General features: G+C 39.7%; 1 protein-coding gene across 2 annotated transcripts in view; it reads right to left on the bottom strand.

Annotated features, from left to right (window-relative positions):
• Window positions 1-3,487: 3,487 nt before the first annotated feature.
• The window catches only part of SLC10A7 (solute carrier family 10 member 7), a 261,864-nt gene continuing 246,476 nt past the window's right edge, over window positions 3,488-18,875 (bottom strand). For both annotated transcript variants that reach the window (XM_074229177.1, XM_074229176.1), the window contains 2 exons: window positions 7,970-8,115; window positions 3,488-5,904 (listed from right to left, as the gene is read on the bottom strand). In XM_074229177.1, the coding sequence (XP_074085278.1) occupies window positions 5,875-5,904; window positions 7,970-8,115 (176 nt within the window). In that variant the 3' untranslated portion in view covers window positions 3,488-5,874. The remainder of the gene's footprint in view (window positions 5,905-7,969; window positions 8,116-18,875) is intronic.

The following is an 18,875-nucleotide window of genomic DNA, read 5'->3' as shown; positions in this document are numbered from 1 at the left end:
TATCAATTTCTTTATCTCTCATAGAATAGGCATGAAGAAAACTTTTGATAAACTAATTAAAGAATTAATCTTCAGGGGCAGTTAGAATACTGGTCCTGGAGTCCTCAGGAGGTTTGGCTTCAGACACTTGAAACTTATTAGCTGTATGACCTTGGACAAGTCACTTAACCCTGTTGCCTTGCCAAAAAAAAATCTTCCTCATTATTAGGAAAATATATGAAATCTCAAGCCCTATACACATTGCCCCCAAAGAATTCATTTAGGTAACTTTATACTTTTAGTTGTTGGGATTCCCAAATAATTTATGGAAACTCTGCTGTATATTTTGTATACAAAGAAAGGTTGGGGGATATAGTAGTGTAGTAGAAAGAACTGGACTTGCTATTAGGAAAGACTGGATTTACATCCCATTTTTGATAATTATTGGCTTTGTGACCATGAACAAGTCATTTAACCTTTTTAAAGTCCAAGTTAGTTGACACAATGGATACAGTGCCCAGCCTGGAGTCAGAAAGACTCATCTTCATGAGTTCAAATTCAGTCTCAGATACTTACTGTAGTCAAAACCTGTTTCCTCTTCTGTAAAATGAGCTAGAGAAGAAAATGGCAGAGCACTCCATTATCTTTTCCAGGAAATCTCCAAATGGGGTCATTAAGAGTCAACTGAAGACATGACTGTAAAATACACCTGAGTATGCTTATCTATAATATGAAGAGAACATCTGCTTGCAATCTATGATTCTATGTCCACCTAAGTCTTCTCTTCTCTAGGCTAAATATTTAGTTCTTGATCCTCAGATAACATTATTTCAAGGTCCTTTATAATTCTAGTAGGCATCCTTATTTTCCATCTTATCCCATCAAATGTCCTTCTTAAAATGTGTTACCTAGAACTGAATATAATACGGATGTAGTCTGACTATGGCTGACTGCAGTGAGACTGTTCCTGATTAAAGGACAAATTAAGGCAGTTTTAGGTACTATTAAGCTTTTTTTTTTTTTTGGCCGCCACATCACACTGTCGACTCATGACTGAAATACTTAGATGCCTAACTTTTTCTTAGGTGAAATGTCCTCTAGTAACACTTCCCCATTTTTTTTTAACTTGAAAGTTGACTTTTAAGACTAAGTGCAAAATTTAAAGTCATCTCAATTAAACCATATTATCTTCAGTTCAGCCTGATATGGTAACTTATCAAGATCTTGGATATCTGTCAGTGTTATCTATGTTTCTTTCTAGCTTAGTGTCATTGGAAAATTGATAACCATGCCACTTATGCCTTTACACAAGTAAATGATAAAATGGTAATAGTACAGGTACAGATCACTCCAGCAGAGGCCTCCTTTCAAAGGGACATTGAGCCATTAGGACTTCTCTTTGGCCCTTCACCCAGTTCCCAATCTATCCAGCTAAGATCTAGTTCGAATCTCTTCAGCTTATTCACAAATACAGAATGAGGGATAAGAAGATAAATGCTTTGTTAAAAAAATTAGATTAATTACACAGATTAGTGGATCAAAAAAGTCAATTTGGTACAATCTGGTCTTGATGAAATCATACATGCTCTTTCTGAGTGTTTTCAAGATATTCATTAAATATTCTTTAATTAATGTGTCTTAAAATTTTGCTAGGAATAGATGTCAAGCTTGCCACTCTATGGTAATGGGATCCTGCATTATTCCCCAACTTGAGAGAGGAGTGGGTTTAGGCAGTGTTTTAATTTGAGTCTTTTATTTTAGAATGAAAAATGGTTTTAGAAAATTCTCACAACTAGATTTCTTGGTTTCTCCAAGAACTGGTAGGTAGGTGGCCACTGAGAATGGGGATGGTTCGCTGTTGTATTTTATTTTCCCCCTGCTGACATGCAAAAACAAGTTTCAACATTCACTTTTAAAACCTTGCATTTTGAACTCTCTCCCTTCCTCCCATCACACTCCCCTTCATTGAGAAAGCAAGATATAGGTTAAAAATGTGTTTTGGTTCTTGTTTAGTACTTGCAGCAGTCAATGAAACCACACTGGCAGATATGAAAAGGACTAGATCTGGCACTTAAGAGTATTAAAAAAATAAGACTTTATTAGATTTGATATTGACTTTTGGGTCATCATAAAGTCCAAAGCTTCACATTTAGTTTATTGAATCCACAAGTGATTCTATGCAACTAGTTTGTATCAGTTAAAATGTGGGGAGCTCATTCTGGGAGGGCAAAATCCAAATATTTGGTGGAGATTGCTGCATACAATCCCACAAGTAGGTCTGTATCCCAAAGAGATCAGAGAAAAAGTTAAAGGCAACTATAATGCACAAAAATAGTTATAGCAATTCTTTTCGTGGTGGCAAAGAATTAGAAATCAAGTTGACGTTCATTAATTGGGGAATGGTTGAATAAGTTGTGACATATGATTGTGATGAAATACCATTTTTCTTTAAGAAACGACAAGGGGGATGGCTTCAAAAAACAAAACAAAACAAAGTTAAACATGACAAGATCTTCATCAACTGAAGTAATGTGATATAAGAACCAGATCATTGTGCACAGTAATAGCAATATTGTAAAAGACTTGGCTACTTTTAATACAATAATCAGACAGTTCTGAAACACTCATGATGAAAAAATGCTACCCAACTCTAGAGAACTGATGAATTCTGAGTACAAATTGAAGTATAATTTTTTCACTTTATTTTTTTAGTTTTTTTTTTTTTTAATGCAGCTCATTGGTTGGGAGGCAGAACCAAGAAAGCATAGAAAAGACAAGAAGTAGCCAGAGCTCTTCTCAATTTTCCTTGAAATAACTTTAAATCAAGTCTCAAAATGAATTCTAGAGTGGTAGAACCTATTAAAAAAGATGAGGTGCAACAATTTTCCAGACCAATATAACATAGAAGCATTGCAGGAAAGTTTCATTTGGGTAAAAGGGGAATGCAGTCCAGTGGGTGACCCCCAGACCCACACAGATCAGCAACCAAGGCCCCACAGTTTGAACTCAGCAGGTCAATGGCATGACAGAGGCCAGCTGTGAGGACTCCACAGCAGGCTACTGGCCAGGCCTGCCACCCCCCTGCACAACAACAAGTCAATGATCAAGCCCCTGGCCCAAGAATCTCTGGACACTATCCCCTGTAGCCCAGGAACAGAATTTAATTAAAAGTCATGAAATAGGTTGGAAAAAGGAGCAAAAAAAAAAAGCCCTTACTATAGAAAGCTACAATGGGGGACAAAGATTAAAAAATGTGGCTAATATAGAAATATGTTTGGCATGGTTTCACATATTTAAAATTGATATCATATTGTTTGCTTTCTTAGGGGGTGGGATAGAATTTGGAACTCAAAAATTGAAAAGAGATTGATACATTTTCTAATATTTTGTAAATTTTGTCATTTTCATCTTCAATTCATCATAAGTGATCCAATTGATTGCTATTTTTCCCTAAGTCTCATGACCATTTTTTTATTTATGGAAAAAAATACTTAAATATGCTGACATGTGTCTCTTTGCTTCAAAATTTTAATAGGGCTGATATTTAAAACTTTTATACAGCAATAAAGAAGTTTTTAGAACACACGGCAAAGTCTACATCATTTGGCAAAAGAAATCAGATGGGAAACATAAGCAAAGCTATCCAGGTGAGCAGAAAGTTACATCAACACAAGCATCATTGGATATACTTCCTTTCATAAATACATTTAGGCAAATATAAAGGCATAAAATGAAAAGTTGAGCAGTCTATCAATTCAATGGAATATTTTAGATAGAAATAATTAAGTCCTAACAAAGGGGAATTAAAAATGGGTTCTAATTTTGCTTTATGCCCCTTTTGGAACAATATGCTCCCGTGTCTGTGTAAAAATAAGGACCTAAGTACATTCTATCCAGATGACTCTGAAGCCACCTATAACAATACTTACAATATTATCATGTATAAATTTAAGACACTGGGTGGGGTTGGGGGAAATGGAGGAGGGGCCGTAGACAGTTTTCTAAATTAGGGGATCAAACTGGTTCAGATTTTAAAACTGGATTTTATTTTCACCCATAATCACACTTTTCGTAGGTGTGAGAGTCAGTAACAGAGGTAGATCAGTTGGTAACAAGGATGGGGAGGCAGTGTACAAAGACCAGAGAAAAAGAACTATGTGGGCTTGTACTTGTTTGATACCATAGACCAGGAGAGCAGACAAATCCCTTCTTCAGATATAATGAAATTCGCCAAGCCCACCCATAGGTACCAAGCAGAAAAACGCCTTGCAAAAGATCAGCCCACCTAGGATCCAATGTGGTCTCCCAATAAGGTGGCCCTTAGTGACTGGCTAGTCTGCACTGGCCTTCGCATTTATCCTTGGGATCTGTCTCTAAGGTCTGATGATAATGATCAGAAAAGTCATCAAAAAGGAGACACCACAAGAGCTGGGGAAGCAGACTTCCAGAACCCAGGGTGGCAGCAATATGGGTTTAGACTGATCAAAGTCATTGAGCAGCCTCAAAAATGACTTGCTGCCACCATGGACCAAAGTCTTGACCACTGTTTTTGCTGTAGGCCTTTTCGGTCTGTCCCAAAAATGCCATCATCTTTCATTAAGCCAAAGATTCGAAGATATAAACAGAGGGCTCTATGGGAAAGAGAAGAGGACCGCATTCTCCATAATAAGAATTGGAAGTGAAGCCAACCACCTGATCTTATTCTGTCTTGCCCCTTATTAAAGCTCAACCCTGTAAATTTGTAAGAGAAACCCACCCAGGGTTGAGGCTGGGTTGAGGCTGGATGTCCACCCAGCTCAACTCCAATCCCTTGCCATCTCTGACCACAGACAGTGTTCGCTCTGGCTAGGCTGCCCAGGGGACCTCTGACTCCTACAAACAGCCCCCCATCTGATGCCGATTCCTCACGTGTAACAGACTGCCAAGGGAGAAAAGGCAAGTAGCTCAGGTCTTTCTGTAACAGTAAGAATGAATCCCTTTGGTCTCTGGTGTGGAATGTGGCTCTGGGCAGCCCCTCCTTGCTGCTGCCTTCCTGGCATCTGCCCCTTTCACCTACCTAAGGCAGAGTTGCAGGGACCAGGTGAACAAGCAGGGAAGGAGGAAAGTGTGTGGGGGAGATATGAACAATAACAATAAAAATAGAAATTTCCCCTTCCCTTTCCACCCCTTGAACTTTACTTAGAACTCAAACATTAGTGCCTTTGAAACAGCCTCTGATGCATTTAAGACAGAAAAATGCCACCATCTCATACAATGGAATTGAAAGAATTGTCTTGAGGACACTCTTAATTTGAAGGAATGTCGAGAAAAACTATGTCAATGAATGCAAATATTTTCTGCCTTTCTAGCATCCATCCATCTCATCTCTGGCCCCATGCTGAGCAAAAACAAACAGAGAAGAAAGAGGCATATCACAGTTTTAGAATAAAGGACACACACACACACACACACACACACACACACACACACACACACACAGTCAAGGTAGTCAAGGGAAAACTTTGAAAATGATCTCCCTAAAGTTTGGCAGCAGAAGGGTATTTTCTTGGTCTTTGGGCCTTCTTTTCAATGGGCTTGTTCTGCCGCAGCATCATAGTTACACAGAAAATGGTGAAAGGGAATCCAAGGTTTGCTTCTTAACTGGGATGACTATTCACTGAGTTAGAAAAATAAACAGCTCCAAAATACTGTACAACCTCTGGCTGGCCACCAGCAAGGTCGATTCCGGAAATGCTCTGGTCAATCCATTTTAAGGCACTTAAATAGATCTTTTTTTTCATATAAAAAAATAAAATATGCATCAAAGCAACATTCACAAATACAGGTCTTCTGAATGGTGTGATTGTACAGTATTGTACATATATACACATTGGTGGCTCGGGGGACCCGCTGGTGTTAGACTGTTGGCCTCAGCAGCTTCACTCCCTGGAAAAGAAAAAAAACCTGAGGGTGAGCCAGTCACGCATAGTGGCTATTGGGGGCAGGGGGGAGTAGCCCCCAATGGGACCCAAGGAGGGAGCTTCAAGGCCTCTCCTTCACCTTCCTTGTTCTGTAAATGAGGAGACTGGATCTCACAGAGAGGTGACTTTTGCAAAGACTCAAAGGGCTGGACTCTGAATCTAGGTCTTTTGATTTTTTTTCCTTTTTTCCTACTTGGGCTGGAATGTTGGCCCCCACAAGGGCTGGGAAACCAGGGCACAAATCACTTGGGCTTTCTCAGACTTGGTTTCTTCCTCTCTAAAATGAAGATAATAATCTTGGCACCACCTATCTCACAGGGTCATAGGGAGGAAGGCAGTTTGTGAAACTTAAAAAATATTGCACAATGATTTCTCATTATTGGTGAGGACCAACAATCCCAAACATTGATTGACCTCCTTGAATGACCTCCTAACAAGGCTTCTCTGGGGGTAGATGAGTGGGATAGTGGAGAGAACACTGGGTTTAGGGCTGGGAATACCAATTTGACTTCAGATACGTACTAGCTATCTCTCTGTGCCTCAGTTTCATCATCTATATAGAAAGGAGGTTAGTTTCAGTGGTTCCTAAGGGTCCCTGCCAGCTGGTGGTGTTCATTCAGGATGAGTCAGAGTGAATCTATGATTCTATGAATTATACTTTAGAGGAGAATGAAGGGTCAATTTGGTTTCCATGTGAAAGAAGCTCTTATGTTTTAAAACTTCAGATGAAAAATATAATAACAAAAATTGTTTATATTTCTTTAATGCTCATAATGCTTTTTAAAAATAAAGTGATCTCCTTATTAAAAACCCTATGAAGTAGATACTATTATTCCCATTTTACTGGTGAGGCAACCAAGGCTCAGTAAAAATAAGTGACATACTTGACCAGGGTCACAGAGACCATGTCTTAAATGGGACTTGAACCCATACCTTCCCTAACTCTTTCTATAGTACCAGCTTGTCTCTACAATTCACTTGTGAATGACCACCACCAGCAGAGCACTGTTATAAATGTATGTGAAAAGTATTTTTCTTTGGAAGAAAAAGGAAGGACCTTTTCAAATGCCTTAAAGAAAATAAGGGGATCAAGAACCTCCATTCCCAAATACAGTAAAAGCATCTCTCTAGAAAATTTCAAAAAGGGTATCTCTAGCAGTTCTTGGGGAGGAGGAGGTTCATTCTTGCAGGTAGGATCCTCGAGATGCAGCCTCACTAGCCTAGTGATACTCTGGCAGTATCTACTCTCTTCATCTGCTGTCCCCAATGACATGGAGTTCTTGCATCAGAGTGACTTAAAATACCATCATCATCAGAAAATGCTTTTATAAGGTGTTCTTTGCACCAGGGTAGTTGCTTTCCCCATATCTTCTGGGCTATATAGCCGACAAAAGGCCCAACTGAAACTAGCTGGCTATCATCTGGCCTGTGAAGCCCAAATCACAGGGAAAGCATCTGTGTTGGCCCATCTGGGATAGGCAAAGCTGGCCAAGCCCCTAGGGGAGTTGTTAGTTTGTTTTAGTATTAGTTGCTTATTTGTGAAATCAGAATAAACCAGCACATATTTACCCTGAAACCAATAGCTGGTCTCTTTATCTTGGTGGAAGAGTTTACAAGGAAGACATTCAAAGCAGTTGATTCTGTGTGTTCATGTAAGAAGTAGTCACTGGGTGAGCTGGGCATACTAAATCGACTTTCAATGGGGGGGTGGACGGCAGAAATTGAGATCATTATTATTAAAAAAAAATTATCTTTATGGTAGAACTATCTTTATGGTAATTTAAAAATGAAATTTGAACTCAACTCATCTATGTTACTTAATATAATACTGTATATATGAATATAAATAATTCACATATGATAACCTGAGCTTAAGGAACAGTATTTCACAGTTTCACAGATCTTTTTTTGCTTCCCCTGATAGGATGAAAGTCCCTGGGGGTCAGATAAATGATTTTCTCTTTTGGATATTCAACCCTCCCTAGCACAATACCTGCTTCTTGCGGACCTGGATCCCATGGGCTTCTTACCTTCTGTCTAGACACCATCCAAGATTTGATTGTTGGCACTAACAGACTGCCCAGCAGGATCTGTGCGGGGTGGTAGATGAGTAAGGGCACAGATATTAAAGAGAGGTGTTCGTGGCCAGCAAACACAATCTTTAGCATTGGAATTCCTAAAGACAAGGAAAGAAAGACCATGGATTGTAGGTTCAGCTTCAGATCATCTTCGAGAATGTCATTAAAGAACATTTCAGCAAAATGCCCATCTTCCAGAAACCCCTAAACTTTTATGGTTTTTAGTTTTGGGGTTCTCCTAGTCTTGATGTGGTTAATGGGTGAAAGCTAAAGTCGCCCTCATTTTCCTTTCACCATTTGGACATTTGCTTTTTGGCTGGTCTCCCTCCCTCCTCTCTCCCTATCTTCTACATGGTTATTTGTGATCAGGACCAACCTTGTCATTTCCCTATTCATTCAATAAACTCCACTGGCTCCCCAATGCCTCCAGGATCAAATAGAATTGTTTACTTTTACAGCCTTTCCTAACCTGGCCCCTTCCTACCTTTCCCATTTTCCTATACCTTCTCCCTCCTTGTCCTCTCCAATTGAGTGATATTGGCTTTCTTGTCTCCCAAATAAGACATTCTGTATCGTCCAAATTTGGAAATTTTTTGAATATGATCTTATTTTATTTTTTCGCTTACATGTAAAGATGGTTTTTAACATATGCAAACTTTCGAGTTCCACAAGTTTCTTCCTCTCTCTCTCTCTCTCTCCTCCCCTCCCTCCCACAACAGCAAGCAATCAGAGGCTGTACAATCATTTTTAATGTATTTCTAACATATTTCCAACATTGGCATTTTTTACTGACTGTCCCAAATGCACTCCCAGCTCCTGGGTTACCTCAACTCCCACTTCCACAAGGTTTCCCTGGTCCCCTTTAGTCTACTGCCTCCCCTCTGTGACCTCTTCCACCTTGGGCTATCCAGAGCTTGTACATAGTTGCTGGCATGTTGTCCCCCCCTTGAGGGCAGAACCTGTTTCTGCCTCACTTTCAGTGTTTGGCACAGGGCCTGGGACACAGAAGGTACCTAATAAATGCTTGCTGCCCTAACTCCCAGACCCCATGCTTTTAGCCAGAGGTGCTCATCTTTTTTTTGATGCCATGGCTCCTTTGGGCTGGCTGGTTTTTAAATGCATAAAAATATATAAGATTGCAATGAAAACTGATGATACTAAAAAACTTACTAATGTATGTGTGAGTGTATGAATGTGTGAGTATGAATATGAGTGTATGAGTGTGTGTGTGTGTGTGTGTGTGTGTGTGTGTGTGTGTGTGTGTGTAGACAAGTTCACACAGCCCATGCAGAGAAGCCCTACTTGCTGCAGACAGACTGAACTTTCATTCACTCTGGAGGCAGATGATGGGGCCTCTAGATAAGTGAGACAAGAGGCCTTGGCCTCTGGGAGGCTGGAGGTGATGCCGCTCCAGAATACCCGTTCTTAATGCCTTGGAACCTCTCAATGAGAGCAGCATCTGCCAGGGTTGCTGCCATGTCAGTAGGATAAGTTTCCCACTAAAAGGGAGAAAAACCCTCAGACTGTTTCCAGAAGGAGGAGAATCCAGCTGAATTCTATTAAAATCAGCACTAAAGAGATTTGGAAAAACAGATAACATGCCACCACTTTTTCACAAAATTTTATTTTTAGAATATATTAATTTTTCACAAAATAGGTTATTTATGATATGAAATGTAACAGATTTATTATGAGTACTTTAAAATGAACTGATGAATGAAACTATAACACAAAAATTTTTAAGCATGTAAAGGTCTTCAATAATTTTTATTTTTATTTTTTTAGGTTTTTGCAAGGCAAATGGGGTTAAGTGGCTTGCCCAAGGCCACAGAGCTAGGTAATTATTGTCTGAGACCGGATTTGAACCCAGGTACTCCTGACTCCAGAGCCAGTGCTTTATCCACTGCTCCACCTCGCTGCCCCTCCACTGCGCCACCTAGCCGCCCCTTCAATAATTTTTAAGCATGTAAAGGGGTTCTGAGACTAGAAAATTTGAAAATTACGGATCAAAGGCATAAAACCAGACCACAAGGAGCCAGTGCCCAGTCCCACTGTCCTGCAGTCAGTGTGCTCTTCTGACCAGACACACTCCCACAGAGAGAGGAGGAGGCCACCTGTTACTCAACTGGTGTCCATTGCTCTAAGCTCCCTTTTGTTTAGTCTTAGACAGACTGAGGGTCTCACTTCATTTCAATCCCAAACTACACTGTCAGATGAGTTGGGTCCTTCCCAGAACAGCCTCAGTCTTCTCATCTCCCTGTCAGGGGAGTTGTGCTGACCAAGAGGGGCCACTGAGAACTCTGTCTGAGACCTTCTGAGAAACACCACATATGATCATCACAGCAAGACAAGTGTGCAGTCATTGGCTGACTGAACAAGCAAAGAGAGTTAAGGGTCTTAATGGAAGCCCCTCTGGGTCTCGAGCACAGAGTAATAACTGAAGAAGCGGGAGGGAGGGAGGGAGGGAGGGGGAGAGAGAGAGAGAGAGAGAGAGAGAGAGAGACAGAGACAGAGACAGAGACAGAGACAGAAAGACAGAGTGTGTGTGTCGGGGGGGTGTATACCTGTACCACCAGGCAGGGGAGGGACCCTGCTGTGGGGCAGGGTCTTTTTTGACAACTGTAAGGAGTGGCCTTGTTCTGAGAGCGAGCACAGAAAGCCCCTGCCATGCAGTCTAAAGCAAAGCTTTGGAAACTTTGTCCATACACAGAAAACAGAGACAAGAAAGAGAAGCCAGATGATTTAGATGGGTCATGAATCAGGGATGGAGGTTTCTAGAGGAACAGAAAGAGAAGATGAAAACTTAAGAGTAAAAGAAGAAATTTTAGTGTTTTTCTTTTTAGAAAAGGATACGATAATTAAATTTAAAAAAAAAAAACTACCTCATGAAAAGGACTAGCTGAAGGGGGAAAAAAGGAAGAGGTGATCTATTTGAATAACTAAGAAGAAAAAAAAGAAGAGGAAGAAATATAGAACTAGATAAAAGCAAGGTAGAGGATTTAATAAATAAAACCCTAAAGGGAAGTGAGTAACAAAAAGATCAAGGGGATCAAAGGCAAAAGAAAGCAAGCCAGTGGGGAACAAAATCACCTTAAAAAAAAGATTAATGTATAGTACCTGAAGAAGAGGAAAAATATCATAACTTGAAAAAAATTTTAGAGAAGGAGAAAAATATAAACCTAATTCATCATTTTAAATGTGAATGGATTATAAGAGCAACAAACTGGATAAGAAAACAAAACTCTAGAATTTGTTACTTGCAAGAAACATATTTAAAAAACAAAGTTATATATAAAATAAAACTGAGGGGACAGAAAAAAATGTACTATGCATGAAGTGAATACAAAAAATCATGCTATCAAGAAAAGCAAATATTCAAAAATCAATAAACAAGTAAACTATATTATACTGAAAGGAACCATACAGAGCAAATCAATATCAGCAATACATTTATACACTCCAAATATGTTATCATCCAAGTTTATAAAGGAAACATTATCTGAGCTACAAGAAAACACAGACAGTAATACAATAGTGAATGGAGACTTCAATATCCCTCTATCAGCTTTGGATAAGTGTAAAAGAAAGATAATAGAAGGGAAAATACAGAACTGAATGAATATCTGGAGAAACTAGTTTCAAAATCTTTGGTGTCTTCTAAAAGGGACAGCAAGAGAACATAAATATGTCTCTTTATCACATGTAATTTTTAACAAGAATTGACCATGCCCCAGGGTACAGAGATGTGGAAAACAAATATAAAAAAGCTTACAATACAATAAAAAATGGAAATTGGTTCAGGGACCACAAACATAAGATACAGTCCTAAATGGAGATTTAACAATGAAATCTGAAAAAAAAAAATGAGTTGGTCAAAGAACAATTCAAAGAAACAATGAATAATTATGTGAAAGAAAATGATATTGATTAAACTATATCAAAATTTCTGGGATGCAGCTAAAGCAATCCTCAGGGAGAAAATTATATCCTTACAATCATATATTAACAAAATAAAAAGAAGAAAGGATTAAAAAACTGGATTTGCATATTAAAAATAAACAAGCCTAAAATAAGAACTAAAGAAATCAGACAGAAAATAGATAAATTGGAATCAAAACCCCCTGATTAAAAACAAGAGAGCAGAAAATCAAAACATTAAGAAATAAAAAGAATAATCAGGTCAGATTATGCAGTTACATAATAAAAAAATTGAGAATACAAAAGAAATAGATGGATACCTTCAAAAAAAATCCATCAGAAAACCTGAAGAGTTCTTAAAAAAAAAACAAAACCTGATACTGGAAAAGGAAATAGATCCAGTTGTAAAGAAAAAGAGCCCAAAACTTGATGGAATCACATGGAAAATAAATTTGAAAAGTATAGTTAGTTCAATACTTCACAAATTATTCTCAAAAATTGAGAAAAAAAGAACACTAAGCAGAATCTTTTAAAATCTTAACTCGGGAATGGTCAAACACAGAAGTGTGAGTAGGAGCAGAAAAAATTTTGGTGAGGTTAACCAAAGGCTGGGGCTTGGAAAGGGAGGAATCTTGATGGTGCAAAGGGGAAAGAAATTTGTAGGTAGAGGATAAAAGTATGAAATAGCAAGTCATGATTCTTGAGGTGTGGAGGGTACCTGTGTTAAATGCAATACTTGCCTTTAAGAAGTCTTTTGCTGCCTGTTGGCTTCATTACACAAGTCTCTTCTGAAGCTACTATTGTACCCTTTACATTAGTAAAATGAATAAAAATAATAAGAGTAATGGAACTTTTTAAAAATAAGTTTTTCTTTTTTTTAAAGAAAATTTAAATAAAAGGTTCTTTTCATCTTCCTATCAGTGCCATAATATAAATGAAGAAAATTAATTTTAATGCTGCTGGTACTGATCCTGTGTCACCAGGACTGACAGACTCCAAGAAGACTCTATGAGATGGCATTTGACTTTATGAAAGTGAACACCAGGCCTGCATTTACAATTTTACTGGGACTTTAAGCTGTCACACTGAAAAATGTTTATGAAACATTAATCAAAAAATGCCTCTTTAATACAAGGCATTGTCTGAAAGATGTTAGAAGACACACAGCGTAAATGGATTCTTTTTCTGACTAAAGTGATTTCTACCCAGAGTGTCTCCCTACTGCTATCCAAGTACACAGTGTCTGGAGATAAAGAGCACTTTGCCGGCACATTCTTACCTGATCCAAACACTGGGGAAATCACTAATGTGCCGCGTGCCATATTTCCATGTCACATATGACACATTTGTCTAAAATTATCCAACAGGCTTTGACACTGCAGCACGTTCCGGAAGCCAAGCTTTCAACTGACATGTGCCAAGAAGGATCTTGAAGGGGGGAGCTTTCTTCTTCAAACAAGCAAGTAAGAGTTAGCTTTTATCCTATACCCATGATGGAAAGGATAAAACAATAAGTACTAGAACTAGTTTTTTTTTTCCTGTTTTAATATGTTTATTTTATGTTCCCTGATTTCAAATGCTTCCATCCTGGTTGTGTTTCAAGTATCTTTGCTTACAGTTGGCTAATGGATGATGTTATTTCTGGTCAAACTGAACCCAGGTTTGGATTTCTACCTGCAGCTGGGGTACTTGGCTTTGTGATGGACCTAAGGCAGCAAGATTTGAACACAGAACTGGCCTCAGATGCTGAGTGACTGAGCAGGACAGCTCTTTTCCTCTATGTCCTTCTCTGTAAAGTGAAGACAACCAGTCTAGTTGGCCAGTCCCTTCTGGCTGTAACAGTACCATCCTTGACCCTTACTGGTATGTATCTGCCCACAGGCCTGGGTTGGGGTGCTCGGGTACCATGCTCTGGAAGGGGCTGGTTGGGAGTCTGGGGCAGCAGTGACTCTCCAAAACTGCTGCCAGCCAGACAACTTCTCATTTTTTCTCCTTGTCCTTTTGGAAGCTCTGATATAAGACGGTTTGACTACTGACTTGGGGCTTTTCTCCTTCATTCCTTCTTCTTAGCCTTGGCTCTGAGAACAATAATATCAAGGACTTCCATAGTTTTCTCCAGTGCTTTATCTAAGTTATCTCACTCAATTTTCACACTGATGCTGTGGAGTAGATACTATCACAATTTCATCTTAAAGGGGAGGAATGAGACAGACCAAAGGTTAAGGGAGCAGCTCAGGGTCATACAGTTAGGAAGTGTTGGAGGCAGAGGAACATGCAGATGAAGTTCCCCAGAATCCAGCCCACACCATGGGAATGGGCCTCCAAATACATCACCCTCCCTCATCCACTCAGCCAACAATAATGCTCTAAGCATAGATCTGGGAGCAGAAGTGATGCAGTGCTGCAGAATTCTGGAGAAGCTGGTAGAGCAGCACTGGCCCACATCAGATGTGACTCTTATTATGAACATAAAGACACAGGGTAAGGGCAAGCTGAGAAGTCCTCTTTATTCACCAACCAAGAGGCACTGGGATGGGTGACTACTGACCAGAAGCCACCTGCAAAAAACAACAGCAGGAAGGGGCAGCTAGGTGGCACAGTGGATAGAGCACTGGCCCTGGAGTCAGGGGTACTTGAGTTCATTCAAATCCGGCCCCAGCCACTTACCTAGCTGTGTGGCCTTGGGCAAGCCACTTAACCCCATTGCCTAGCAAAAAACTAAAATAAAAAAAATAAAGGGAAAAATTGTGCTTTAATCTGTATTCAGACACCATCAACTTGGTCTTTGGGTTGGATAGCACTCTATCACAAGAGAAGTTGCTTCAATATTTTTTCTCTACAGTTGCTATTGCTAGCTGTATTTCCCTCAATATTCCCCTCTTTCCTTTCACTCTGTCCCTCCTTAAAAGTGTGTTGCATCTGACTACCCTCTCCCTCAATCTTCCCTCTCTTCTATCAACTGTACCTCCCCCATCCCCTTTCTCCCATCCTTTTCCTCACCTTTTTTCTTAGGGTAAAAGTGATTTCTATATTGAGTGTGTATGTTATTTCCTCTGAGCCAATTCTGATAAAGGCTCACTCCTTCCCCCTCATCTTCCCCACTTCCACTCCATTATAAAAGTTTTTTCTTGCCTCTTTTATGTGATATATCTTAGTCCCTTCTTCCTCTCCTTTCCCTTCCTCCTAGTACTTTCCTTTATCACCCATTGACTTTATCTTTATACTGTGATACCATTATATTCAGCTCCTTCCTGTGCCTTGTTTATATATGCTGCTTCTAACTGCTCTTATGAGAAGGTTCATATGAGTTATCAGTATCTTATTCCCATGCAGGAATTCAAGCAGTTCAACATCATCAAATTCCTCATAATTAGTCCTTCCCATCCACCCTATGCTTCACCCAAGGCCTATACTTGGAAATCAAACTTTCTGTTCAGCTCTAGTTGTTTCTATAGGAAAGTCTGTAACTCCCCCCACGTTCTCAGTAGTAATCCAAGTTCTTTTGCCTTACAGAATATCATATTCCAAGCCTTACAAGACTTTAATATAGACACTGCCAAATCCTGTGTAATCCTGACTGTGGCTCCATATATTTGAATTGTTTCTTTCTGGCTGTTTGTAATATATTTTCCTTGACCTGGGAGCTCTGGAATTTGGCTATGATATTCCTGGAAGTTTTCATTTTGGGAACTCTTTCTGGAGCTGATCAGTGGATTCTCTGAATTTCTATTTTTCTCTCTGCTTCTATGATAACAGGGCATTTTGCTGTTATTATTTCTTGAAAAATGAATTCTAGGCTCTTTTTCTGGTCATGACTTTCAGGTCCCAATAATTTTTAAATGATCTCTCCTGGAACCATTTTCCAGGGCTGTTGTTTTTCCAATGAGATAGTTCACATTTTCTTCTGGTTCTTTATATTCTTTTGGTTTTGTTTTTATTGTTTCTTGATTTCTCATAAAGTCATCAGCTTCCCTTCTACAATTAAAGAAATTATTTTCTTCAGAGAGCTTTTGTATTTCCTTTTCAAGCTGATCAGTTCTGCTTTTTAAGGTATTCTCCTCACTGACCTCTTAAGACTTTTTTTCCAATTTGACCTAAACTGGTTTTTAAGATGTCATTTTCTTCAGTATTTTTTTGTAACTCTTTCACCAAGCTGCTGACTTGGTTTTCATGATTTTCCTGTATCATTCTCATTTCTCTTCCCAAATTTTTCATCTACCTCCCTGAGATTTTCAAAATTTTTGAGCTCTTCCATAGACTGAGACAGATTTCTATTTTTCTTGGAGGTTTTGAATATAGAAGTTTTGACTTTGTTATCTAAGTGTGTATTTTGATCCTCCATGGGACCAAAGTAATTGTCTATGGTTGAATTTTTTTCTTCTGTTGTTTCATCATTTTATCAGCCTATGACCTGATTTTAACTCTTTGTTAAGGAAGGGAGGAGCTCTGCTTCCAGGGTGGAGAATGCACTGTCCCAAACTTTTTTAAAAAAGATTTTATCTATTTTGTTTTACAATTTCCCCCCCATTCTTGCTTCCCTCCCCCCCACCCCCCACAGAAGGCATTCTGCTAGTCTTTACATTGGTTCCATGTTATACATTGATCTCAGTTGAATGTGATGACAGAGAAATCATGACATTAAGGAAGAAAAATAAAGTATGAGGTAGTAAAATTACTTAAGATAATGGTCCTCCCACCCCTTAATGTTAAGGTAATAGTATTTGGTCTTTGTTCAAAGTCTATAATTCTTTCTCTGGATACAGATGGTATTCTTCATCGCAGATAGCCCCAAATTGTCCCTGGTTGTTGTATTGATAGAGCAAGTCCATCAGGGTTGATCATCACCTCCATGTTACTGTTAGGGTATACAGTGTTTTTCTGGTTCTGCTCATCTCACTCAGCATCAGTTCATACAAATCCTTCCAGGCTTCCCTGAATTCCCATCCCTCCTGTACCACAGTTTGTTAAGCCATTCCCCAATTGAAGAACATTCACTTAATTTCCAATTTTTTTGCTACCACAAACAGGGCTGCTATAAATATTTTTGTACAAGTGATGTTTTTACCCTTTTTCATAATCGCATAGACCCAGTAGTGGTATTGCTGGATCAAAGGGTATGCACATTTTTGTTGTCCTTTGTGTCCCAAGCTTTTGAGGGTGTTTGCAGATGTCTTTAGGGACATCCCCCAGGGACCTCAATTCCTTCAGGGTCTTATGAGAGGCTCTGACTACTCTTTTTTGTCTGTGTTCTGGTCTGTGAATGACCACAAGTACCCCCCCTCTGCCCTGGAACTATGAGGAAGGTCCCTGCTCCACTTAAGCAGTAAAGCTCTTTGTCTCAAGACTGGAACCCAGAATGCAGCTTGGCTCTGAGCATGGGCAAAGCCAGAGTCCTGCCTCAGGGATAGATGGCAAAGATCTCTCCTGTCTCCCTTGAGCCCCATACCATCTGTGGGCTGAGCATGGGTGGCTCTCCAAACTTGTTCCTGGTCCTGAGGGGTCAGGTATGTGCCAAGACCTGTGCTGGCCTGGGCTCCACACTTTCTGGTATGGCAGTTTTCCTGCTGACCTTCCAAGTTGTCTCTGGCATTCCTTGGACTGAGAGATCTGGAACCAGCCCCACTGCCCTGATCCAGGTGACCAGGGACCCAGGTGCCCCTTGGGCTGGAGCTTATTTGTTCCAGTGTAGCCTGTGGGCTGCAGGAATTTCTAATTTTGGTATAACAGACCTTTCCTGTGGATCATCCAAGTTGTCTTGGGCTGGAAAATTGTTTCACTCCATCTTTCTATAGATCTTCCACTCTAGAATTTGGTTACTATCATTATTTAAAGGTATTTGGAGGGTTCTGGGGGAGACCTTATGGGAATTCCTGCTTCCACTCCCCTTGGAGGCCATTCTTTCATTTCTCCAGTGGCTCAGCAGACTTACAACTATCCATCTAGAGAGAATTCCCTGTTACATGGGGAAAGCCTGATCACCTTCCTAGTGTTTGAAAGCAAGTCTCTTTCAGACCCAGGTTTGATTGAGAAAACTTCCAGGACATGGCTCCTGGCTGCTTAGAGTTTGGGTTGGTAGGGAGTCACCATGCCAGGAGCTCCCCATGCTGAGAGGACTGCAAAATGTGGGAATAAAATCTTATCATTTAGAGGTCATCTGATCCACTCCTCCTCAACATTACAGAGAAGGAAGGTAAAGCCTAGAGAGGAAAGAAGTGAAAAGTAGGATGGGATGTGGAGTCTGAGGGCTTGTGTTTGAATCCTGACTTTGCCACTTGCCACTGGTGTAGCTTTAGGTTAACATAGCTGAGTCTCAGTTTCCTTCACTATAAAATAACAGGGCTAGATCAGATCATGTGTAATGATCCTTCTAGATTAAAAAAAATTACTAGAAATAACTTCCTCAAGGGTAGATACTGATTTGGGAGACCTAGGATTTGAATCTAGGTCCTATCTTCAAAATCTGGTTATTATTTTCCTGGAGCATATATATGATTATAATTGACATTACATGATGCTTTCAAGTTTACAAATTACTTTCCTTATAGAATCCCTTTTGAGATCAACAACTCCAAGAGAATGGTACTGGGGGCATTTCAATTCCCATTTTACTGATAAGAAGTTGAGCTTTAGCTCCCTATGAGACAATAAGTTACAAATTTTAGCTGGTCCATTTCAAAAAAAAGGTGTCCAAGAAGAGTGAAAATTCCAAATCTGAACACATACAATACCCCTAAGTATATCTCAGACTGTAGAACCATGTTTCTATACTGTCTCCACTGCTGGGTTTTGGGTATCTACCATGGTTAATCAAGCAGAAGGATAGAGAGAGCTTCCTAATGGCTGAATACAACGCCAACACGCACAGAAACAGTTATTGGTTTCCTGCCAAGCACACCTCGCCAGATCTGGCAGAGAGCAGGATGACCTTGCCCCAGTTTAA

This window comes from Macrotis lagotis, chromosome 3 (assembly GCF_037893015.1).
Source record: "Macrotis lagotis isolate mMagLag1 chromosome 3, bilby.v1.9.chrom.fasta, whole genome shotgun sequence".
Classification (NCBI taxonomy): domain Eukaryota; kingdom Metazoa; phylum Chordata; class Mammalia; order Peramelemorphia; family Peramelidae; genus Macrotis; species Macrotis lagotis.
This window is presented reverse-complemented; position numbering and strand designations above follow the sequence as displayed.